Raw genomic sequence first — 26,421 nt, 5'->3', positions numbered from 1 at the left:
ATTATGATTTTGTTTTTTAAAACATGAAGTATACCTGAATGCTGTTTCTAGGCCAGACTTAAAAAGAAGCCTTGTTTCCGTGTTCTACTCCACAGGTGATCCAATAGCAGAAATATTTTAAAGGCATATGTAAACTGGGAAATTGCCCAGGGACACTATCCTCGAAGCACATCCTCCCCCTGGGAAAGTCATCTTTCTCTCTTTATCTGATCTCTATTTACTTATCTGATATGCTCTCCCTCTGCTGCCTGCCTACCCGCTGTCTCTCACCCTGCCTCTGTCATTATAAGGATTTTTGTGACCCTTGGCAAGAGGTATTTCAGCCATTTTTGTTGCCCCCCCCCCCATCACGGAAAGTATATAAATTGTTAGGCATCACTTAGGCTTGAGTTAGCAGAAAAGGTGTAGTAAAATTAAAAGTTGTTTCCAACAGCCAGACCCCTCCCCCCCAAAATATATCTTGCCCGGGGCACAAAAAACCCTTAAGATAACTTTGTGCGGGAGGACATAGTTTTTGCTCTGCTTTCCAAAAGCAATGATCCCTACAAAAGACTTAATAGTGCAACGGGAGAATGTTTAATTGCACTACTGCTCATTAATGCGGACGTGGCGAACCTCAAAGGGACTCAAAAAGGAAGAAATAACGAAACATACCAAGAACGTGAAGGCACGGATTTTAGTTTATATTTACATCCGAACAAAATAGTGTTAGTACGCAGTAGAGCACTGCGCCTTACCTCTCAATAGCAAACGGGAAGCAGAACTTCGGCACACTCTGCAGCACTTCCTGTAAAATAAAAGAAGAGACACCATGAGTACAAAAACACCTCTCCTGCAAGGCCAGAGCGCGGCCCTGCACCGGAAGAATTGAGGATTCTACATATTAATACACTTCTGAATAAGAAAAAACCTCTTTGACTGAAATAATTGAATATTAAAACGGCATTATGCTGGCGCTCGGCAGCAGATGCAAAGGCAAAGTTAGGGGTGCCTCGGGAGGGGGAGGGCCCGGCCTTAAGGGCACTAACACCCTCACATCTCCGTTGGGGCTGCCTCCAACAAAGCCAGATGGATTCTGCGAGAAGCTCCGCGCCATATGGGCAAGGCTCGGGCTGCTGTTGTACCCGCAGACTAGCCACGGGCCTTCTCGGAGATTCTGGCTCGCAAACGATGTTTTAATTTACACAAAAAATATGCAGGCACGGGAAACGGAGCCAGTTCTATAAGGAGAATGAATCACTCGAGGATGGACAGCCTTTTCGATTCATGGTCAAAAAAAGGTTGGAGCACTTCATGTTCAATTAAATGTATAAAATGAAGGCTTTTTGTGGCGCCCCGGAATTCACACTTCATACCCAACAAATAAATGACTTTTAATTAAAGACGGTAGAAAGTCCTCTGTGCTGCTAGAAACAGGAAACCGTGTAGCGCTGCCTTTGTTTTTTTAAAGGCAGCTCCTTCCCACAAACAGCATGTTCAGTTGAAATGAGTCATTTCAAGAAAAACATATCCACATTTTCTTGTCAAATACCTGTTCTATGACTTAGGGTAGCATTGTGAATACTGCGCCGGTAATCAGAATTAAGTAATTTCCAACACTTAATCACCTTAAAACAGATATTCGGGGGTTTGAAAAGCCGAATGACTTTGTTGATAATAAATACTGATTTTAGCTGTTGCCTGCAAAAACATGAAAATGATTTATCTCAATATGTATAGGGTTTCCTGGTGAGAGAGAGTCAACACTTAAGTGAGGCCAGTTACCACTATTTCTACCACCAATAATAACAACGGATACAGATTTTCACTGAGCACATGGCCAAGCATTCGCCTCTCGGTAATAACAGGTTTTAACTATGATCAAACGCAAAAGGATAAAATAGAGCATGATCGGCCAGGCAGCCTGAGGTTTATGATATGCAAGTTCTATGTAGATCTCTGTAGAACGTTCAACCCACTGAGACAGCTGAACATTTAACACACAAAAGTTAAAGGTGCTTACCTCATCCAAAACTATTATCAGGATGAGGGATGCTTCTCGTTAGGAGTATTCAACTGTTATCCAGGAAGGCTGAATCTATACCAGGTTTTCAGCATAACCACCGACTATGTAAATGATTCCCCTTTATAAACTTCCCCTAAATTTATCTCGAGTGATTTCCAGAAAATATGACGTGGCTTTGGCTTCCATTGACCAGCGTTGGACATGCCTGGCCTACAGTGACGTCATTATAATTGTGGCGTGCCAATCACAGCCATACTACACAGTAAACTTTAGGGCAATTTGGTGAAACAACGTTTTTTTAAAGATATATTTATTAGAGAGTTTTGTATAGTGAGCTGTGCAAACGGAATCTCTTCTAGGCACCCGTTTAATCCCCCCTACATTAAGGGATCACCACGTATACCAAGTTACACAGAATATGCCCTATAAGGGCAACCAATGCACCTTACAGTAACTGGTTTATTGTTTTATGGAGTGGCGAGTTAGTTTCCCTTACACCTGGGAACAATTAAAAGGTGCCCAAGATTGAGGAGGAAGGAAGGGAGAACTATGAGTTAATCTTCAGATATCGCATCTGAGCCACGTTTGCAACAGTTTAGAGGAACAAATGGTATGGGTTTCCAAGGAAGAACATCAACAACTCGTTATAAAAATAGGCCCAATGATGACAACGCATGAGTTATATAGCACTGTTTTGAGCACTTGGGAACTGTTAAAATATGCCTTTATACGGTAATTGTATCGAATAGGAATAATCTTTTAAATTGGTAATATATATATATATATTTGAAGCTACCCTGTTTACAGATTCATAAATGTATTTTCATCTTCACTGATTTTGTAAACTCTTATCGAATATTTTTATCCATTATTTTTTTTACACAGGAAAAGAGTTTGGTAGGCCATGGCAAAATAAAGCTGTGCCACACAGGGTCCAAACTATACTCACTGATGGGGCCAAACAAGGACACAACTAGTTTGAGGTCAATTGTCGTCTCTTCTGAAGGAGTCCTCACTTGGCAGTTTAGGGCAGAGTGTTCCCACAAGGAGCAGGGCCGGTCCCAAATACAACAATATATTGCTGAGACCAGAGATATTGCTTCCACCAGATTTATAGACTGGATGCATTTAAGGTTGTCATGAGGGGCGCCTGCATGCAGGAAACTGTTGGGGTACGTTGTACCCTGGAGAGGAAGATTACGGACGCTGAGGCTAAACGTGCTGACCTTGGAAGCTGAGTGGACAGACACACTACGGTAGCACCCCTCTATTTGGTGGTGAAAACTGACTATACCACTCTGCTTAAGTGCCTCAGATGCTTTAATTTTACTGCCCATGCAGCTAGAGTCCAAGGAGACATGCCCACTGATCCCATCACTGAGATCGGTTCTCATTCGGGAACCTTGGTGTATACCCAAGGCGAGATCCTACAGGAATTCTATTCTTATTATTCTGCAATATATCACTCATCCCCAGCAGTTTCTACGGCTGTCTCGTCAGGTTTCTGGCAGACATTAAGCTTCCACTTATACCGCCATCAACTAGGGAGGGGCTAGATCACCTGATCACAGTACAGGAGGTTGCGCAGGCCATCAGAGACTTAGCCCATAATAAGACCACAGGACATGATGGCCTCCCCCTGGAATACTATGCCACGTTTTCCACAGTATTGGCACCAAAACTTGCGGCAAAGTACCAGGCTGTCCTGGAATGCAGTGAATTGCCTGCTCCTTAGGAGAGTCTTTGTTAGTGTCAGTCCCTAAACCAGACAGGGACCGCACATTATCAGAATCTTACTGGCCCATCGCCTTCCTGGACGCAGATTATAAAATATTGGGAAATGGTCTTGGCCACTAGGTATTCACAGGTGGTGCCCTCCCTTGTGCATAAGGATCAAAGCGGCTTCGTCCCAGGGCACAGTACAACACAAGATATTTAGCGAATCTTCCACATCCAGGATAGGGCTGCACGCTTATTCCTGGGAGCCACCTGTCTTGTGCTGGATCTGGGGAAGGCGTCTGATATGCTTTCCTGGGACTAACTCTTCCTGGTGCTAGTGGATATGGGCGTTGGTAGACGCCTACTTGCGTATACTCAGTTACTATACTGGAATGCTATGTTTTGAGTTTGCATTGGCCCCCGTGTCTCACGTCCCTATCCAGTCAGTCATGGTACACAACAGGGCTGTCCATTCTCCCCCATTGTTCGCCACAGCGGTGGAGCCACTAGACATCAAACTCCGGCAGGAGGGGCACACATAGGGTATCCCATTGGAGGACTGCACACATGCCGTTTACATTTATGCAGGACCTGCTTCTTTATCTCCGGGACAGAGGTGAGCCTTACCCCCATTCACAAAGCATTGACTTTGCAGCCGCGTCTGGCTTACAAGTAAACTAGTCCCAATCTGCCATTTATCCTCTTAGTCCTGACTGGGAGGCGCAGGTCGTCTTTATTGGTGCAAAAGGACTGACCTGGTGCTCGGAGGCAATACAATACCTAGTGATTTGGCTATGTCATACAAACACAGATATTTATGAGGGGAACCTACGTAAAGCCCTTGCAAGTATTCGCTCACAAATGTCATTTTAGCAATCTCTTCCACTTGCACTGATCAGTAAGATTGTATTGGACAAAATGATGGTCTTGCTCTGACTACTCTATTACTTTGCCAATCTTACAGTAGTGCCCACGTGTTCCTTTTTTGCAGAACATGACACCCTCCTATCTACATTCATATGAGGTCCTAACAGACATCGCATAGTCCTGCGAGAGATACAACTCTAGGTAGGCCAGGGCAGACTCCGCGCCCCCTCCTTCAAGGCATACATTTTGGGTGCACAGTTACAGTGGCTTTCCCACTGGATGGCAGGACATTACATGGGGGAGACCTATGGCATCTGTGGTATCCTCAAAACCATGACCGTGCATCACCTTTCCCTTCCCGGAATGCTGCCCCCTCCACCAGGCCCCTCCAGGTTAGAGAAGCACACACCTGCATGCAGAGGATTCACTGCCTTTCCTGTGGTAAACCGCCCCACGCACCCGACCTCCCTCTAGTGGGCCTTCCCAGACTTTTACTCCTCCACACAACTGGCATCCTGGACGTCTAGCTCCATACTCATGACTGGCGATCTTTACTGTGTCGGGCAGTTCCTCTCCTTCAAACAGCCTACTACTGACTATAATCTTTCCCCTTGGTCAGTTCCTAACATGTAGGCAGCTCCGCCTGCAGCACCTTGTGGGGCAAACTTGAACCGGAACCTCCTGCCTATCCAGTCATACAGGTTATATTGACGATGGGCTTAGGCCGCCACTTAATTACTTGGCTATATAAAGTCATTCACACCCATTTGGATGTTCCCCTCGATACACTGCAACGAACATCGGAGGAGGATTTGGGAGGGCCATACACGATAAGTAATTGGTGCAGGCACTATTACACCTGCAACAAGGTGTCATGGTACTCGTGTTTCAAAAACATACAGTTTACTGTCCTGCATAGGGAATACTTTACCCCTGCGTGACTGAACTGCTACTATCCAGACGCACACATAACTTGTCCATGCTGTCCCTCTCAAGATGCAGATTTTAAACATATACTACTGGTCTTGCACTCCACTGCAGACCTACTGGGACACCATTGATAAGAAGCTACATGAGGTAAGAGAGCTAACAGACCTGTCGACCTGCGAAGCGTGTACTCCTGGTATCTTTAAGCACAGGAAACATCAAAGTGGTCCTCCTCCTTGCTAAGTGCACTTTGACCATGCACTGGCACCCCCCCCCCCACTTCGCCGCCAATTGAGGCCTGGTATGGAGCCCTATGTAAATGGGGCACAGCCGAGGAGAAGGCACTGCTAGGAGAGGAGGCACTCCAAGGTGAGGAGCCTCCGAAAAGACCCCATTTCTCCACAGTGGGCCACCTGGTTTCGTGGCTCCCAGAACAAGATACACAATGACCACCTTGAAGCTCATTGCTTGCATTCAACCACACTTGCGGCTCCATGGTGGGCACTTTCACACAATCCTCTAGTCACGCCCAGCTCCACTTACACGTTGGCTCCCCTTCCCCAGCCCCCAAATCACTGGAATACACACTTGTCGTACGTCCTTTCAGTTATTTTGACAAAGTACTACACTTTATCCTATGAAAATCCTCTACCTCGTGCCACTCACACAGACCGGTTGTTCTGCTGCTCTTGCTTGCCCTCTCCCTCCTCCCTCTCCCAGTTATACCCCTTCCTACAATCCGAGACCCGCATATACCTTGCACTGTCACTATCCATATATACCTGACACATGCAGTTACCATGCAGAACAGTTGTATTGTTGTACGCATGGACTATTTTTCTACGCAATGCGGATATTTGTGCTTTGAAGTGTGTTACAGATTGATCCCCATACACCAAATAAGTGCAATGTGTTGGATGTCCTCTGTTCCACCCCATCTATCCCCCTGTTGTTGTAGCTTTAAAAATATAAAATAAAAATATGCCACTAAAAAAGGAGCAGGGGTAGTACTGATTTGCATACTGCAGCCCTTTTTCTAGAGTGGCACACTGGGAAAAAAACGATGGGTTGGAGTGCTACCCGAGCAATCACCAGTGGTTAGACAATTTGTAAGTATCCTTCCCATCCCCTTTTGTGGGTATCATGGCAAAAAAACGGTCCTACACTGGACACTCAGGTACACTATGGTTCGACCTTTCCGGTGTGATGCCTCAGCGAGGTAAACACTAAACTCTGCCATTTGAAGGTCACGAGTTGAAATCCAACATGTAAACTCAATCTTCCATGCTTCTGAGGCCGGGAAAGAGAGTGTCATTAAATTAGATATTAGCAACACCTGTTATTCACAACGCCCCGAAATCTCAAAAACTGTTTTATGAAAATCACTGTCAAAACAATTGTATTTTTTATTTTATACGTATTCAAAGACTAGACCATTCCACAATTACATGTTTCAACTTATAAAAGGCTAAAATATGTCATAGTTTGAAGCATTTTGCATTTCTATAAAGCTGTCTTGCTGCCACTTTCTTTCCTGCTAATAACCACCCCTTCCCATCCCCTTTACATTCTATCACCCCCTCTCGCCTTCCCCCCACGCGCGCGCACAGCTCCTGCGCCAGGCAGCCTAAGCTCGCTTCCCAACTGGCAGGAGCATCCCTCGGGGGACAAGTCTTTAAACCGCCGTACTCTTTAAAATTCAACCAGGCAGCAGGTCTATAGACTGGCGGATAAACAGTAGAGACAAAAAAAATCCTACCTCAGCTTATGTCAGTGACAAAGCAGCTCAGCGCTTGACTGCTTCTCCCCTGACAGTGCGCGCGAGGTTTACACAGATCAATACAGGCGAGTCCCCCTACAGCTTCCAGGGCGCGCATGCCCTCCTTAATTATAGGTGCTATTTAAAATGACGAGATGACGCAGATGAATGTATTTACTAAAGATGCCATAAGCAAGGATCGTCTTTGAAAAAGGACTGTAGTTAGTAGGAGGGTTGTTTTGCAACATGTCTTGGTTAGGAGACGAATAAAGAAGCAAGGGACTGGCAGTCTTTGCCAGGCCAGGGTTCTCCAATCACACCCCCTCAGTTCCCAAAGCTTTCAGGCTTGGACACAAAAATCTGCACAACCATGTACCTTTTACGATCCCGCTCCCAAAAAGGACGTAAATATAGATCGGTCATACCAGAAGTTTTAGCTATCAATAGTGCTGCAGGTGCAGTGACACCAGGTCCCAGGAGTGTGAGGAGTTATCTGAGCCCGAATGACTGCTGTGCTTTACTAAACCTTGGACCGGAACTCATTTTCCTTGCTTGCATTAGGGCCCCAGAAGTCAATGTGCCCTTGTCACACCATCAAGTCATATGTGTTTAAGGTTACATGTTCATAGTTACTGGGCTTGTAAACACGCATCCCGGCTTTGATCCATACTAAGAAGCCATTTGGTGCACTAATCCAAGATAAAAGCATCAAGATCCACCAATATGTGGATGATACAGAGCTCTACTTGAAAGTTTCCTCTGCTTCAGACATCCAACTCCTCAAACATAGCTTGATTTGACCTGGATATCCAACACCTACACGAAGTTTAGTGCAACCAAAACAGAATTCCTATTATTTGCGAAGAAAAGTAAACAAGATACAGTGAAAACTAGAGGTGGGCATGCCAACAAATTCACGGGGTGAGCCAATGGCCTGGCTTAGCTGCTAAAGTCCAAGCTGGAGCCAATCTGAGCCATGAAAATGAAATCCATGTAAACCATCCAACAAACATCACAAACAATTGATAAAGGCTCTTCACAATTCAAAAGTTTTTTTTTTTTTTAACATCTGGAAATTTTTATGTGAATACTCACATGACAGTACTGCATTTTGAAGTACTTATTAAAAGTGATAAAAATGAATAAAAAACGCAAGTCTACTTATTCAAATATGACTTGAAGAGTAAATATAAAACGTGATTAATGAATACATAAAAGCATTTTGAATGAACATTAGTGCCATGTTTATAAAGCTTCATTTAAAAAAAAAAAAGACCATAGTTCACTAATGGCACTGGCGCCAGAGTGGAGGCAGGAATGACTCCAAGAGGTAAGACAGTTGTAATGCGAACCGTATTCGTGACCCAGATTCCTATAGACAGACCAATACTAAAGTCTATTAAACGAAACAGTACATTTTTGTACAGCTGGTATTCTGAACTCACACATTTGAAAGTGCTTTCATATGTGACAAAGAAGAAAATGGAGGATCAATGAAATCAAATATTTGCCCAAGATCACACATTTTCTTTAAGCAGGGAAAAAACGTTTACTCCAGATTTTCTGTTTTCATTTTGTACAAATCAGCCACTAAATGGGCATCTATTTTACTTTCCTTTCTACATCAAATACAAATGATTTGTTTTTACCTTTTTGGGCACGGGGAGGGGTAGAGCATAGTTAACGGGCAGAAGCCACAGGAAAGCTCAGCTCATTATGGACTTGAGATTCCAACAGGCCCTTGACCTGAGCCACAGCCATGCTTCATGTTCGATCCTCGCTCGAGCTTTCAGTTGGTTGCTCACCTCTAGTGCAAACCTGACTCAACTAAAGAACCGTGATGGCTTTGAACTTCAACTGTCACAATGCCAAATGACTTGGATTCAACCTGAACATCAACCTCTACCTTAAAGAACTAACTGTAAAATAAAAAATGCCTGGTACCAGTGCTTTCTTTTAAAAAACAAAAAATGTCAAACAGTTTCTTCCAGAAAGGAAGTTCAGAACTGCTGTTCAGGCCCTTGTACTGTTGCATCTGGAGGGTTGTAATGACCTACTCCATGGCCTTCCAGACTCCACAGTGGCACCCCATTAGTGGCATCCTACACCCCACAGCAAGTCTCATCCAGGGCCGGAGTGATCACATCACTCCCATCCTGATGGAACTTCTTTTGCTCCCCTTGCCTGCCCGCACCATCTTCAAAACTAGCTCTATCATTTACAAGACCATCATGACCAGAACCCTTAGTAATCTTACAGGCAAGCACACCATCTTTAGTGCTTCTCAGCACAATCACAGCCAGGACACCATCAGATTACAGTTCAAGAGGTGTAAACAAAATAAATAATAATAAATGAAGCAAACCAACAGGACTTTTCCATCTATGCACTAACTTCTGGAATAGCATCCCTGTATCCATCAGGACCATGCCAACAAGGTTCCTATTTAGGAAAGAGTTGAAGTCTCAACTCTTTCAGAAAACTACATTACAATGCATCGACTGTCCATCAATTAGCTTCCTCTCCTGTTACTCATTGACTTTAAGCTTTCTTTTGATCAAATACAGTGCTCCGCTGCCTTTGGGCAAGGTTTGCACTAAAGAAATATCATATAAATGCATATACATGTAAATACATATACACATATAGCATAAAAGGCACTTTGGTGTGAGGAAAGTAAATTAAGTGGAGGGAGGTGGAAATCACTAAACCAACTCATACTGATCAAGACCAGATATTTAACTTCCACACAGCAAGGATTAAAGTCAGCAGCCAAAGAAGTAGCGGAAAAGGTGCAATCTGCCCCTACCCATCTAAGTTCTTGCCTACCTTTCAACTTCGAGAGCATGCAGGAATGTATTTCACAGTCTCTCAGTCTGATGGATCTTTTTAAGTTGACATGAAACGTGAAAAGGAGTTAACAACAATAATACGTTCCAAAATAATTTGAAGCCCATTTGACCCCCATATTAAGGACCAGGAATCAGTGACTTAAGTTAAAATATTTATTTCAAATTATTAATCAATCCAGTATATCAGCATGTCAGGAATATATTAAGAAGATATAGCACTACAGCTGGCAAGCTGAAATATCGCTACAGGTTCAATCTCTGCAGAGTTAAATACAAAACAGTAACAGCCACTGCAATACAGAGACTGAGAATTAGAAATAGGTGTTCCATGACAAAACTCTGGTTCTCGCTTTTTAAAAATGCAATAATTCTAAAGTCATCTATTCAGGGCTCTGGATTTAGTGAGGATGGTTTGCAGAACGGTCTCAAAGGAATTTGGAAATGTGAGGAGGTGTCACCATACTGAAGACTTCAGTAGAAGTCTTCCAGAAAAAGGAATACGTGCTTACCATAAAGCTTATCACTCGCAAGAATAAAGGAATCAAAGAGGTCTGTACAAGTGTACCCCTCAAAGTCCAAGGGAATGTCTCCCTAACTCCTAACAGGGTGAACATTAGTTAAAACAAACAGAAACTTCAGCAACATTCATATATCTTCCCACTCCTACATGAACCAATCACTTAACTTCTCGTGGTGTGCATCTGCAACATCACCTGAATTTTCCATCCCACAGAACTTAGGCAGTTACTACAAACATGAGCTTCTCTGGTTTCTTTTACAAATTGAAGAGGAGGCTTCATCTGCTCATTAGATCTCCATGCTCCTCGTCAAGATTTCTCTTTTCAGGCCTAACTATCAGTAAACTAACACATATATTAATACTCCTTCCTCTAGTTAATGAAATAATGAGAACACTCCTGCAAATGAGAGAACATGCTGATCAAGCAAAGTACATTTCAAAATGAGGCCTTTAGTCAGGCTAACTTTAAGTAAACCTTTAATGAACATTTTGAATACTTGCCCATACATGCACACATTTAACTTGCAGAATTGATGAAAAACACACATTAAGAATACGTCTACTTATGCAAATATGACAAAGAGTAAATATAAAAGGTGAACATTAGTGCACATGTTTATGAAGCTTCAATTTCTTACTAGTTACATTTCATTAATACATTCAAGTGTTTCAGACATGTTAATATTATTGACGCGCACAGTGAATTTAATTTCAGAAATAAATGCTCTATTCCAATCCCCCCATGATGGCAATGTTAGTTATCACAATAACACATATATAATTCTTATCAGATGAGATCAAGTCAAAGCCTTTAAGTTTTCAACAACTTTTGTCTAGTTTTTTCAAGGTGTTTCAAATTACCATAAAATCTACACTGATTGTGTCCAATTCCATATTCACTCTAGCTCTTTCAATCCCCTTCAAAGGTGCTCTTTCTTCCTTGCCTTTATATAATTATAATTTAAAGATAACCAACAGCAATACCACACAGATGGTGACAACAATAAGAGGTCTCAAGATGGAACCAAATATTCCACTTCCTAGGTTTCCAAACCACTCGCCAATACTAGAAAATCAATTTCCAACTGCTTCCGAAGCACATGTCGCTTCCAATTTCTTTAAATCTCCCTTCAGATCAGTAATTTTTTTAATGTACTTTATGTCCTCACTCTTGTCGGGGACATAGGAACAGCATTGCTGGATCTTTAAGATCATGCAGACTCCACTCTCCTTCATGAGAAGGATGTCTAATGCAAGACGATTCTGCAAAAACATGGATCTCACAGCAATCATTTCAGTATCTACAGCTAATAAGGAAGTTGCTGTACTTGTGGACAACCTATCTACTATTTTGGACAACTTTCTCATCTTGAAATCATTAAAGACTACTTCCACAGATAGAATCACTGCACCAAGAATGTCTCCCACAATTTCAGCACCCCTATTTCATGTTGTTCTATCCTTTGTTTCTCACACAGGATCATTCACACGTTCCACATGACACATCTTTGGAAAAACTATAGCAAACAACATGTACAATGCCACCTCTTGGCCAATGTGAAGTATGCATGTTCCCCACAAATACAATAGACTCCAGGAATAACAGGATTTTCTCCTACCATGAGTAAAGGCCAATTTCCTCCATATTGGAAAATGTGGTCACAATCACTCCTACCCATGTTTTTTAAGTGTGAACAACAGATTTGACTCCACACACACATACTTTTCCCTTCTGTTGCCAATCTAAAAGTAGTCCAGGCATAACTCCTAAGTCTCTGTATTCCACTCCTTTAGCGCACTGTCCTTTGTATCTTTGATCATATCCCGTTTTCCCCTGTGCATCTATTGCTCTCTCTAGCTGTCTTATGTCAAATCTAAAAATATCTTCTTAACCTCAGCTAAAGAACATGTCAAATTGTATCTATGAGCATTAGCCGTGTCTAGTGCATAATGCTCATTGATAGCAAATGTTAGCTGTTTCCATTATCCTAGCATTGGGGTGACGATTCAAATACTTAAACAACGGAACTTCATAGAGCATATAACATGAGCATCATAACAAGAATAATATTGAAAATGGCTCTTTCCATATAAAAGACTCAACAGAAGGCTACACATAGAGGAATATGATGGTAGGCAATTCCCTCTGCTGCTGACACAGGTACCTGTGTGCAGACATAGCAGAACTTTGCATCCATAGTGTCAACGTATTCATACAGCAATTTAAAATAAGCATTTGAAGAATTATCTCCTGAATCTTGAATCTACAAGCAAAGCCTTATTATCTACTGTGTGCAAGCTATCATCGCTAGGGCTCAGTGTTTTTGGGGTAACATTAGGCTTAAGCTCAGCTACTGGGTAAAATGTAGGTGAAGCTATAACTACAAGGGAAACCGTTAGTACTACAATACTCAAACATCCCTCCTACCAATATTAACCTATGTCGATTAGTTTCCATGGCTCCTCTAGAATCAGACTGTTGAGTAGAAGCTAGAAGTGAAGAAGTTTCTACTTGTGCAAATGGCAAACAAAAGTTCACGCAATGTGTAAGGAAATTATTTACAAAGTCTTCATGAGTCTTTCCTAGCCCTACTCCGAATTTATCTAAGCAACACCCTTACTCTCCTTCTACTGCCTCAGTCCTGCAGAATTTTCGTAATTCTTTTTAAACAATGTCCTTTTTATTATCTTTAACAGAGCCCAGGTCAAATTTCAGTTCAAATAAACAGATTAATAGTACTTCAAATCAGTTAGTTCAATGAGAGTACACGTTTAAACCCAGTTCAGGTTGCAACTCGAGTTCACGGAGGTTCAACTGTGATCTCACACTTAACCTCCAAATCACAAGCTCCCCCTGCACTGTTGTTCTCAGCAAAGTATGTTCATTCAGGGGAACAGTACCTCTGAAATAGGATTCTAGGTCTTTCTGATCTCGAGTGCAGGTTGGTCAATTTCACTGTCATTCTTCTGAGACAGTACTCAGCCATCGCTCTGGAGGCAATCACAGCCTCCCTCTTTCTTGCCTTTTCAGCCAACAGTCATCACTTTCTACTCCGTGTGACACAGCACTAGGCCCTTCGTCAGAGTCTGGGCCAGGTAGCAGTTCAGGCCAAGAGTCCTCAACTGCCAGTTCATCAAGACCCACTCTTGCAGAGTCTCAGTATTTTGTGACCCTCTTCTCGCTGTCTCTTGGTTGGGGGTTGCACTTTGGGGAAAGGTACTGTCACATCATCAAGAGGACACTCCACTCTACAAGTGTGGACTGCATGAATCCAGTTGGGAAGACCCCCACACTTAACAGCAGTATTCGTCACAAGATACAGTCCACACCACCTAAGCTCCAGACATGTTTTCCAGGAGTGTTTATTCATCATGAGTAAGTCACCCAGGCTGAGGTCATGGCACTGCCCCAGATGCAGAGAGGTGGCAACAGCTTCAACCTGGCGGGACACAGAATGGACGACATCAGCTAGTCCCTTAATATAATCAAGAGCCACATCACCTGTAATGTTCACAAGTGCATTTGCAGGCACTGCAGACAGTCTCATTGCTCTACCCATGATTATATTATGTGGGGAATATCCTGCTTTTTGGTCAGAAACATGGCAGAGTCTCGTCAGCACAAGAATCAAAGGGTGTGGCCACTTCAGAAATGTTGATTCACACACCTTTACCAATCTGGCTTTCAGCATTCCATTCACCTGTACGACAATGCCGTAAGCCTCTAGCCAATCGGTGCAATGTAGTCTCTGCTCCACTTGTAATGCTGCACACAACATTATCAGGACCTTATTACTGAAATAAGTCCCTCTGTCTGACTCCAACGAAGTCAGGAAACTGAACCTGGGTACTAAACCCCTCAACAGCAGCTTGGCCACTGGGAGACTGTCATTTCCAATGGTTGGGTAAGCACCTCTCAATGCGAGGAGATAAACACAATCACCAGGACATATCTCAACCAGTTCCACACAGGCATCTCAATGAAGGCCATTTGCATTCTGTTGAATGACCCTCCTGCCCTTCCTCAATGCCACTGGAGTTCGTTTCTCTAAACTCATCTTTTGAAACACAACATCTGTGACACAATTCTTCAGTCACTAATCTAAATTGTGGGTTAAACCAATGTTGTTTGAACAACCTGACAATGTCATCCCTCCCAATATGTGTGGGCCCATGGAAATGTCTGGCCATTGGGGAAAGAAGGCTATCTAGAAAAAACTGATCTGCCATCTACACAAACCCATATATCATCTCTCCTCACACAACCAGCTCTGATCCATCCCTGCTGTTCTGTCTCTGGCACTTTCTCCTGCAATCTTTTCACAAATCCCAAGTATTAGTTGTTGACAATAAAAGGTTATTGTTGGTCTCACCTTGAGGCTCATTTACATATTCACCATTGAATGTTTGTGACCCATTAGCATAGTATTGTGCAACCTCATCAGCATAACAGTTGTTCACTGTCACAAAATCATCACCACTGCGGTGAGTGGGAGACTTCACAACTGCGAATTTGGCAGGCAGCTGTAGTATCTCAAGGTTTCTAGTGACATGTTCCAGTTTTCAATAGGGGATCCAGATGATGTCATATATCCTCTTTGTTACCATAACTGTCCGTAGTCATGAATGACATCAAAGCCACACTATCGGTAAATATAGTCAGTCTCAGTTGTTCAGAGTCACAGCAAGCTCTAGTAGCAGCTATCAATTCAGCCACCAGTGAAGAAAACACCCCTCGAAGCCAAGAGGCTTCGACTACCTCTGAGAATGTGTAGACCGTGAAGGCAGCTCATGGCTCCCTCATTGTCTGCTAGAAACGACCCATCCACAAACATTATGTAATCAGACTCTACCAGTGGCTCTTCTTGTATGTCTGGTCTCGGCTTGGTGCATAGTTCAGTGACATCGAGACAATCATGCCCAACATCATTCTTATTTTGAGGGGGAGTCATCAAAGTAGCAGGATTCAAAGAGGAACATGTTTTAAGTGTGACATTCTCCATAACGAGGATAATCTGTTTGCATTTTGTCAAACTACTATTTGTCAAGTGCTGATTGCAAGTACAGGTCAACAAAATCTCAACCAAATGGGGCACAAGAACAGTTAGGGGATGTCCCATCACAATGTTTTCACACCGTTCTATGCTTGAACCTACTGCTACCATAGCTTTAAGGCATCCTTACAGTCCTCCAGCTACACGATCAAGGGTGGCAGAAAAATAACTCAACGGTCATCTCACATTTCTGTGCATCTGCATTAGCACAGAGAGCACAGCCCTCCTTCTCACTGCAGAAAGGAGTGAAAGCTTTATTGTAATCAGGTATTCCTCATGATGGGACATGAAAGACAGTTAGAAATGGGGTCTTTGGTTGGCAGTAAGGACCCTCACTCTAGTCAGGGTAAAGGAGAATCACCCTCAGTTAAACCCCGCTCACCCCCTTGGGATCTTGGCACAAGCAGGCAGGCTTCACTTCAGAGATCTAAGTGTAAAGTATTTGTACCAACACGCACAGTAACTTAGTGAAAACACTACAAAATTACACCACACAGGTTTAGAAAAATAGAAAATAGTTATCTAAACAAAACAAGACCAAAATGACAAAAATCCAACATACACAAGTCAAGTCATTAATTTTAAAAGCAATATCCTTTAGTAAACAGTAAAAACACTGTTAGCGTTGAAAAGTACCTGGGTAGGGTCAAAATAATACGCACGGGCGAGTGCATCGAAAAAGGTAAGTGGTGTGTCGATTTCTCACCCACAAGCGAGACCGTGCGTCGTTCCTCCTTCTCCGGTCAGGTTGGTGTGCTTCGTTTTTTTTTCTCCCTGCAGGGGGAGTGGTGCGTCTATCCGGGGAGCACTCGGGTCCGGGCAGCCGTTGCATCGTTTTTCCGCGCCCAGCATGGTTTGCGTCAAAAATCCTGCCGCACGGTAGCAGCAAAACTGCGCAATGTGGGTTGCAACTTTATCAGCCTCAGCCAGCTGGTGTTGCGCGTCATTCTTCCAGCTACTTGGTCATTTTCAGCCGCGTCTCAGAAGGTGTGTCGATAATTTCCTTGCACGGCAGTCTGTGCATAGATTTTCAGTCTTGGGCTGCCAGCTTCACCTTCCAAGGCCCCAGAAACTGGATAGGGCACCACATTGGCAGGAGTCTCAGCAGAGTCTCGAGGTGTTGGCAGGAGAAGTCTTTGATGTCCCTGAGACTTCAACAACAGGAGGCAAACTCAGGACAAGCCGTTGGAGATTTCTTCTCAAGCAGGAAGGCACACAAAGTCAAGTCTTTTTCCCCTTGCACAGGCAGAAGCAGCCACTGCAGGAAAGCTCCACAAAGCACAGTCTCAGGCAGGGCAGCCCTTCTCCTCAGCTCTTCTCCAGGCACAGGTTCCTCTTGATGTCCAGAAGTGATCTAAAGTCTGTGGTTTTGGGTGCCCTTCTTATACCCATTTTGCCCTTTGAAGTAGGCTTACTTCAAAGAAAAGTCTCTCTTGTTTATGAAATCCTGCCTTGGCCAGGCCCCAGACACACACCAGGGGTTGGAAACTGCATTGTGTGAGGGCAGGCCCAGCCCTTTCAGGTGTGAGTGACCACTCCTCCCCTCCCTCCTAGCACAGATGGCCCAGGATATGCAGGCTACACCCCAGATCCCTTTGTGTCACTGTCTAGAGAGAGGTACAAACATCCCAACTGTCAAACTGACCCAGACATGGATCCACAAACAGGCAGAGTCACAGAATGGTTATAACCAGAAAATGCCCACTTTCTAAAAGTGGCATTTTCAAACACACAATCTTAAAACCAACTTTACTAAAATATGTATTTTTAAATTGTGAGCTCAGAGACCCCAAACTCCATGTCTATCTGCTCCCAAAGGGAAACTACGCTTTAATCATATTTAAAGGTAGCCCCCATGTTAACCTGTGAGAGGGATAGGCCTTGCAACAGTGAAAACTGAATTTAGCAGTATTTCACTGTCAGGACATATAAAACACATTAGTATATGTCATACCTTAAACATACACTGCACCCTGCCCAGGGGGCTACTTAGAGCCTACCTTAGGGGTGTCTTGAATGTAAAAGGGAAGGTTTAGGCCTGGCATGTGGGTGCACTTGCCAAGTCGAATTGGCAGTGTAAAACTCCACACACAGACACTGCAGTGGCAGGTCTGAGCCATGTTTACAGGGCTACTAATGTGGGTGGCACACCCAGTGCTGCAGGCCCACTAGCAGCATTTTATTTACAGGCCCCGGGCACCTCTAGTGCACTGTACTTGGGACTTACCAGTAAATCAAATATGCCAATCATGGAAAGCCAATTACATACACATTTTATACAGGTGCACTTGCACTTTAGCACTGGATAGCAGTGGTAAAGTGCCCAAAGTAACACAATCAACAAAAACAGAGTCCACCACACATCAACAACCTGGGAAACAGAGGTAAAAAGTTAAGGGAGACCACGCCAAGGATGAAATGTCTAACACAGACTATCACTCAGCTCTATGAAGGCAATCAAGCAGTCACTATCCCAAGGCATCAGATCAAACGCATCCTTGTGTGTTAGCCTGTTAAGGCTTGGCCACTAAGGAAACATAGTGTACTCACTAGCAACAGTTGCCCACCATTTCCAACAACTTTCCGATTTCTCTCTTGGTGGTTGGCAGATTCGTCTTAAAAATCACAGAGATTCTTTTTTGTAAAACCTGCCACGCTCTTTTCTCAATGTGATGTCTGAGAAACAGGACTTTTCTCGGACAATACTGCAACCGACACAGGGGCACTTTATGTTCATTCTCAGCTAAGTGGTTTAGCAATGTAATGGTGTCTCGTTTGCAGGCTTCTTGAGTATCAGATTCCAATAACAGGTTGTCAATGTACTGAATCAAGACAGAGTTACAGGTCATGATTAGAGCCCCAAGATTCTTTTAAAGTTTTTGACTAAAAATTAAGTGACTTTGTGTATAACCTTGTGGGACTTGGCACCACAACAAAACACGGTACCGGAAGACAAAAAGGTACTGACTGTCAACATGCAAGGAAACAGGGAAAAATGCCTGACACAAATGAATGACAGTGAACCACTCAGCCTCACAGAGAATTTGAAACAAAATCACTGCTGGGTTGGGTACCACAGTACAACAAGGAACAATGATGTTAATCTTTCTCAGTTCCTGCACTATGCAGTACTTACCGCAAGGCTACTGCAAGTCCATAATGGGTGAGTTATGTGCACTCCCCATTATCTCCTTTAAAATGCCTTGTTGCATCATTGACTCAATCACTGGGGTAATCCCAGCAATTGTTTTGGGAGTCAGACTGTACTGTGGGGTTCTCGGTACTCAGCATTGGGTTATACCTTTAAGTAGACAGGCGCAACTCCTTTTGTGAGACACGTGTCTTTTCCTGAAAAGTTCAAGACCTGAGGCTTCAACATATCTTTAAGATTCAGTGGTAAATCTTCAGATGTCATCATGGGATATAACCCAACATTTAGCCTTTGGCTCATCAATTTAAAATCAGTGTCTTCATCATGGGTCTGGAATTCTAATCCTCTCGGGTACAATAGCGCAATTTAACTTTCATAACAAATCATGTGCTAATGATCTCACAGGACATGAATATCATATCACAGCTGGTGATTCTCCTCAAAGGAACCTATTTTAACAGGTACTTCCTTTGTTACGCAGTTTGTCATCTGCTTATTTGCGACTCCTACCACTTCAATTCTTTTTCCCAAAGGGGTTGGTTTGGAACTTACACTGTTCTAATAGTAGAGCGGATAGCATCCATTATCATTCAAGAGTGATAGGAGGTAGCTATTCACCACACCTTCTACAAATAAACCACTCTGGTTTACCTTTAAGATTGCACCAAGCACACAATCTTCCTCCCTAGTCAGGAACCGCCATTGTGACTGATCAGAACCACAGCCCACAGGTGCGTGAAACACAGGAAACTGCTGAAATGTATTCTGATTTTGGAAGGAATTTTGATTAAAAATTCTAGACTTGATTTGAGTTAAACCGGGGACCTTTTACATTTTCCTGAGGCATCTGGCTTGTGGAACCCGTATCACTGGAACTTGGCGCCCACTTAAATTTTGCATTCTCAGTTCCAGTACATTCTGTGGCTGTACAGGGTTATTAATATGGGGCAGTGTAAATCTTGAATTCTGAACCTGGTTCTCACTGATCACTCTGTTGGAATTAAGACAACATCTAGCTTCAAATGCCCTCACTTATTGTAATAATGAGAAGGATTCGATCTCTTAAAAGTTGCCACATCAGTCCCAATATTCAGGTCAGTTGGAACGTCTACCTTGTTGAGGGAATCCATTTCCACCTTGCTTCACAATAGCTCCCTGCATATACACTCCTTGAATAGAACCAACATTCCCTACAAAGGATTGACTCAGACTCCCTCATTGTGCTGCTTTAATCTGCGCCAAAATCAGTTTTTTCTTCATTCGTTTCTACTTCATTTACAATTCATCACAACATTATTTTGCATAGCTCAAGATCACATCAACAGATTTATTCTGCCAAAAGATTAAATACTGCTGAATCATCAAGCTAATCTCAGGTCTCAATCCTGTCACAAACTGAGACACAAAATGTGCCATATCTTTAGCTTCAAGAGTCTCCATTCTACTGTGCTGCTTAAACACCTGCAACAATCTTTCATAACACGCACGCACTGACTCTTTGGGCTACTGAGTCATCCTGTCAATCTTAACCCAATGAATGTCTTTAACAGGTATGTTCCCTTTCAAAAAAGGTCATCCCATGTTGATACTTTTTCATCACCAATGGTGACTTGGGCGTTTGATATCCGATTCCTCTGAGACTCCTTCTCCAGCCACTCTATAGCCACTTTACATTTTGACCACAAGTCACTTAATACCACAATGTCGAAAAATGAAAATGTCACTTACCCAGTGTACATCTGTTCGTGGCATTAGTCGCTGCAGATTCACATGTTTGGCACAGTCCGCTGCCTGGTGTTGGGCTCGGAGTATTACAAGTTGTTTTTCTTCGAAGAAGTCTTTTTGGTCACGGGACCGAAGGACTCCTCCCTCCTCGGCTCCATTGCGCATGGGCGTCGACTCCATCTTAGATTGTTTTCCCCGCAGAGGGTGAGGATGGAGTTGTTTGGTATAAATAGTGCCCATGCAATGGAGTGAATATGTATGTACGTTAAGAGTTTCTAATAATTATTTACAAATGTTCAGATGTTTAAGATTTATGATCTACTTCTAAACGGCTACAGGCTTCCCGGGGAGGTGGGAGGGTACATGTGAATCTGCAGCGACTAATGCCACGAACAGATGTACACTGGGTAAGTGACATTTTCAGTTCGATGGCATATGTTGCTGCAGATACACATGTTTGGCATAGACTATAAAGCAGTTACCTCCCCTAAAAGCTGTGGTTTAGCCTGTAGGAGTTGAAGTAGTTTGGAATAATGTTCTTAGTACAGCTTGGCCCACTGTAGCTTGTTGTGCATTTAGTACGTCTACACAGTAGTGTTTAGTAAACGTATGAGGCGTAGACCAGGTTGCAGCCTTACATATTTCGCTCATAGGAATGTTTCCTAGAAAGGCCATTGTAGCACCTTTCTTTCTGGTTGAGTGTGCCTTTGGTGTAATAGGCAATTCTCTTTTGGCTTTAAGATAGCATGTTTGAATGCATCTGACTATCCATCTAGCAATGCCTTGTTTAGAGATTGGATTTCCTATGTGTGGTTTTTGAAAAGCTATGAACAGTTGTTTTGTTTTCCTGATTAGCTTTTTTCTGTCAATGTAATACATTAATGCTCTTTTGATGTCTAATGTATGTAGTGCCCTTTCAGCCACAGAATTTGGTTGTGGGAAGAACACTGGCAATTCTACTGTTTGATTTAAATGGAATGGTGAGATTACTTTTGGCAGAAATTTTGGATTTGTTCTGAGAACTATTTTATTGTTGTGTATTTGAATAAATGGTTCTTGTATGGTAAATGCCTGTATTTCACTTACTCTTCTGAGGGATGTGATTGCAATGAGAAATGCGACCTTCCAGGTTAGATATTGCATTTCACAGGAATGCATGGGTTCGAAAGGTGGACCCATGAGTCTTGTTAAGACGATGTTAAGATTCCATGAAGGAACTGGTGGTGTTCTTGGTGGTATAATTCTTTTTAGCCCTTCCATGAATGCTTTAATAACTGGTATTCTAAATAGAGACGATGAATGAGTAGTTTGTAGGTAAGCAGATATTGCTGCGAGGTGTATTTTTATAGATGAAAAAGCGAGATTTGCTTTTTGCAAATGTAGTAAGTATCCTACTATGTCTTTAGTAGAGGCATGTAATGGTTGTATTTGATTGGCATGGCAGTAGTAAACAAATCTTTTCCACTTAGATGCATAGCAGTGTCTAGTGGAAGGTTTTCTAGCTTGTTTTATGACCTCCATGCATTCTTGTGTGAGGTCTAAGTGTCCGAATTCTAGGATTTCAGGAGCCAAATTGCCAGATTCAATGATGCTGGGTTTGGATGCCTGATCTGTTGTTTGTGTTGTGTTAACAGATCTGGCCTGTTGGGTAGTTTGACATGCGGTACTAGTGAAAGGTCTAGTAGAGTTGTATACCAAGGTTGTCTTGCCCATGTGGGTGCTATTAGTATGAGTTTGAGTTGGTTTTGACTCAACTTGTTTACTAGATATGGAAGGAGAGGGAGAGGGGGAAAAGCGTACGCAAATATCCCTGACCAACTCATCCACAGAGCATTGCCTTGTGATTCGCGGTGTGGGTACCTGGATGCGAAGTTTTGGCATTTTGAGTTTTCTTTTGTTGCGAACAAATCTATCTGGGGTGTTCCCCAAATTTGAAAGTACTTGTTCAGAACTTGGGGGTGAATTTCCCATTCGTGGACTTGTTGGTGGTCTCGCGAAAGGTTGTCTGCTAGTTGGTTTTGAATTCCTGGGATAAATTGTGCTATTAGGCGAATGTTGTTGTGAATCGCCCACTGCCAAATTTTTTGTGTTAGGAGGCACAATTGTGTTGAGTGTGTTCCTCCTTGTTTGTTTAAATAATACATTGTTGTCATGTTGTCTGTTTTGACAAGAATGTATTTGTGTGTTATTATGGGTTGGAAGGCTTTTAACGCTAGAAATACTGCTAACAGTTCTAGGTAATTGATATGAAATTTTGTTTCGTGTATATCCCATTGTCTTGAATGCTGTGGTGATTGAGGTGTGCTCCCCACCCTGTCATGGAAGCATCTGTTGTTATAACGTATTGAGGCACTGGGTCTTGAAATGTCCGCCCTTTGTTTACATTTTTGCTGTTCCACCATAGAAGCGAGAGGTATGTTTGGCGGTCTACCAACACCAGATTTTGAAGTTGACCCTGTGCCTGTGACCATTGTGATGCTAGACACTGTTGTAAGGGTCGCATGTGTAGTCTTGCGTTTGGGACAATGGCTATGCATGATGACATCATGCCTAGAAGTTTTAGCACATGTTTTGCTTGTATCTTTTGGTTTGGAAACATAGCACTTATTACCTTGTGGAATGCCTGCACTCTTTGTGGACTTGGAGTGGCAATTCCTTTTGATGTGTTGATGGTTGCTCCTAGATATTGTTGTGTTTGACACGGTTCTAGGTGTGATTTTGTATAGTTGATGGAAAACCCCAGTTTGTGAAGGGTTTGTATGACAAATGTGGTGTCGTTTGCGCATTTTTTTACTGTGTTGGTCTTGATTAGCCAATCGTCTAGGTAAGGGAACACATGTATCTGTTGTCTCCTGATGTGTGCTGCTACTACTGCTAGACATTTTGTGAACACTCTTGGTGCAGTTGTTATTCCGAATGGCAACACCTTGAATTGGTAATGTATTCCTTTGAATACGAACCGTAGGTACTTTCTGTGAGAAGGGTGTATTGGTATATGAAAGTACGCATCCTTTAGGTCTAATGTGGTCATGTAATCTTGCTGTTTGAGCAGTGGAATGATGTCTTGTAGTGTGACCATGTGAAAATGGTCCGATATGATGTAGGTATTTAGTGTCCTGAGATCTAATATTGGTCTTAATGTTTTGTCTTTTTTTGGAATTAGAAAGTACAGGGAGTAAACTCCTGTGTTTTTTTGTTGTACTGGTACTAATTCTATTGCATCCTTTTGCAGTAGTGCTTGAACTTCTAGTCCTAAAAGTTCTAAATGTTGTGGTGACATTTTGCATGTTTTGGGGGGGATGTTTGGTGGGAAGTTGTGGAATTCTATGCAATAGCCATGTTGGATTATTGCTAATACCCAATTGTCTGTTGTAATCTGTTGCCAAGATTGGTAGAATTGGCTTAGTCTTCCCCCCACTGGTGTTGAGTGAAGGGGTTGCGTGACTTGAAAGTCACTGTTTAGGTGGAGGTGTTTTTGGAGTCTGGAATCTTCCCCTACTCCTTGGGAATTGACCCCCCCGATATCCCCTGAAACCTCCCCTTTGGAAGGAACCCTGATATGGTGTGGTTCTTGTTTGTTGGCTGGTGGTGTCTGTGGGTTGGCCACGAAACCCCCCTCTAAATGGAGTTTTTCTGAAAGAGCCTCTGCTCTGCGGGGAGTAGAGTGCGCCCATGGCCTTGGCCGTGTCTGTGTCCTTTTTAAGTTTTTCGATGGCTGTATCCACTTCAGAGCCAAAAAGTTGTTTCTCGTTGAAGGGCATATTAAGGACAGCCTGCTGGATTTCAGGTTTGAAGCCTGAAGTGCGTAGCCAAGCGTGTCTCCTTATGGTGACAGCAGTGTTGACTGTTCTTGCTGCAGTATCGGCTGCGTCTAGTGAAGAGCGGATTTGATTGTTTGAGATCGTTTGTCCCTCTTCCACTATTTGCTGCGCCCTTTTTTGGTATTCCTGGGGAAGATGGTCTACGAGAAGTTGCATCTCGTCCCAGTGTGCGCGGTCATATCTGGCCAGCAGCGCTTGTGAATTTGCGATGCGCCACTGGTTGGCTGCCTGTGATGCTACTCTTTTCCCTGCCGCATCAAATTTTCGGCTTTCTTTGTCCGGAGGTGGGGCGTCGCCAGATGTATGTGAATTTGCTCTCTTGCGAGCTGCCCCTACTACCACGGAGTCAGGTGGTAACTGCGAAGTAATAAACACTGGGTCTGTGGGTGGTGGTTTGTATTTCTTATCCACCCTTGGGGTGATGGCTCTTGATTTTACGGGCTCTTCAAAAATTTGTTTTGCGTGCCGTAACATCCCTGGTAGCATTGGGAGACATTGATATTGGCTGTGTGTAGCCGAGAGGGTGTTAAATAAAAAATCATCCTCTATAGGATCGGAATGCAGTTGGACATTGTGGAATTCTGCTGCCCTAGCCACTAGTTGCGAGTATGAGGTACTGTCCTCTGGCGGTGACGGCTTTGTGGGGTATGACTCGGGATCATTGTCCGGCACTGGGGTGTCATACAGGTCCCATGCGTCTTGATCCTGATCGTCATGACTTATGGTAGTTTGCGCTGGTGAGTGCATTTGTGGCGGTGTTTGTGCCGGCGATGCCTGTGGTGGAGAGGGCGGAGGCGTGACTTTTTTAACCACTTTGGCTTGTGGTTGTGCGTCATCCTTTGGAAGTCCGATCCTTCTTTTCCTCATGATTGGGGGAAGGGTTGATATCTTCCCTGTGTCGTGCTGGATGTACAGTCTCTTTTGTGTGTAGTCCGATTCTACACTTTGGAGCTCTTGTCCAAATCTGTGCATTTGGCCACTTATTCCTTGTTCCTCTGAGTAGGATGAAGGTGTGGTATTTTTCGGCGCCGAGAGAGAATCTTTTTTCGGTTTCGGCACCGACAGAATTTTTGTTCCTTTCGGCATGGATTCTCGGTGCCGATGTTTTTCGGTGCCGGTATCTTGTTTTTGTCTCTCGGAGCCGCTTTCTCGGCTCCGAGGTTGCTCCATGGCGGTCCCTCGACCGGAGTCGGGTGTCTTCGCTATGGGCGTGCCCTTTTTCGGCGCCTTCGACGGGTCGCCTGTTTTATGGGTCGAGCCATGGCCTGTTGGCAGTGGCGTCCCCTGGGCTTTCGGTTTGTCGATGGATTTACTTTTCGACGTCTTACTCACAGTTTGTTGCTGTTGTTGGACGTCGGAGTCTCCGGATTCTGATTCCGGAACCGAGAATGTTTCCTCTTCCTCGTCGAAACGTTGTTTTGTCGACGTGGACGCCATTTGTTGACGCCTGGCTCTTCGGTCCCGGAGTGTTTTTCTGGACCGGAAGGCTCGACAGGCTTCACAGGTATCCTCCTTGTGCTCGGGGGACAAGCACAAGTTACAGACCAAGTGCTGATCTGTATAAGGATACTTACTGTGACATTTTGGGCAGAAACGAAACGGGGTCCGTTCCATCGGCTTCGATGTCGCACGCGGTCGGGCCGACCAGGCCCCGATGGGGGATCGAAACTACCCCAAAGACTTCCGATGATCGGTGTCGATGTACCTAACTATCCCGATACCGAACGGAACAATACCGACGCTTTCTTCCGAGATTCTGACTAACTTTCCGAACCGAAACACGGAGCGAAAAGGAATACGTCCGAACCCGACAGCGGAAAAAAACAATCTAAGATGGAGTCGACGCCCATGCGCAATGGAGCCGAGGAGGGAGGAGTCCTTCGGTCCCGTGACCAAAAAGACTTCTTCGAAGAAAAACAACTTGTAATACTCCGAGCCCAACACCAGGCAGCGGACTGTGCCAAACATGTGTTTCTGCAGCAACATATGCCATCGAACGGTGTTGAAATCCACCCACAAGA

The 26,421-nt window shown here is 43.6% G+C and overlaps 1 protein-coding gene across 2 annotated transcripts in view; it reads right to left on the bottom strand.

Moving 5' to 3' along the window:
- Nucleotides 1-26,421, bottom strand: part of DENND1B (DENN domain containing 1B) — a 1,047,500-nt gene that overhangs the window by 680,308 nt on the left and 340,771 nt on the right. For both annotated transcript variants that reach the window (XM_069232125.1, XM_069232124.1), the window contains exon 4: nt 738-787. In XM_069232125.1, coding sequence (XP_069088226.1) covers nt 738-787 — 50 coding nt within the window. The remainder of the gene's footprint in view (nt 1-737; nt 788-26,421) is intronic.

The sequence above is a fragment of the Pleurodeles waltl genome, chromosome 4_2, assembly GCF_031143425.1.
Source record: "Pleurodeles waltl isolate 20211129_DDA chromosome 4_2, aPleWal1.hap1.20221129, whole genome shotgun sequence".
In the NCBI taxonomy this organism is placed as follows: Eukaryota; Metazoa; Chordata; class Amphibia; order Caudata; family Salamandridae; genus Pleurodeles; species Pleurodeles waltl.
Note: the sequence above shows the minus strand (reverse complement) of the source record. Positions and strands in the feature narration are given on the sequence as shown.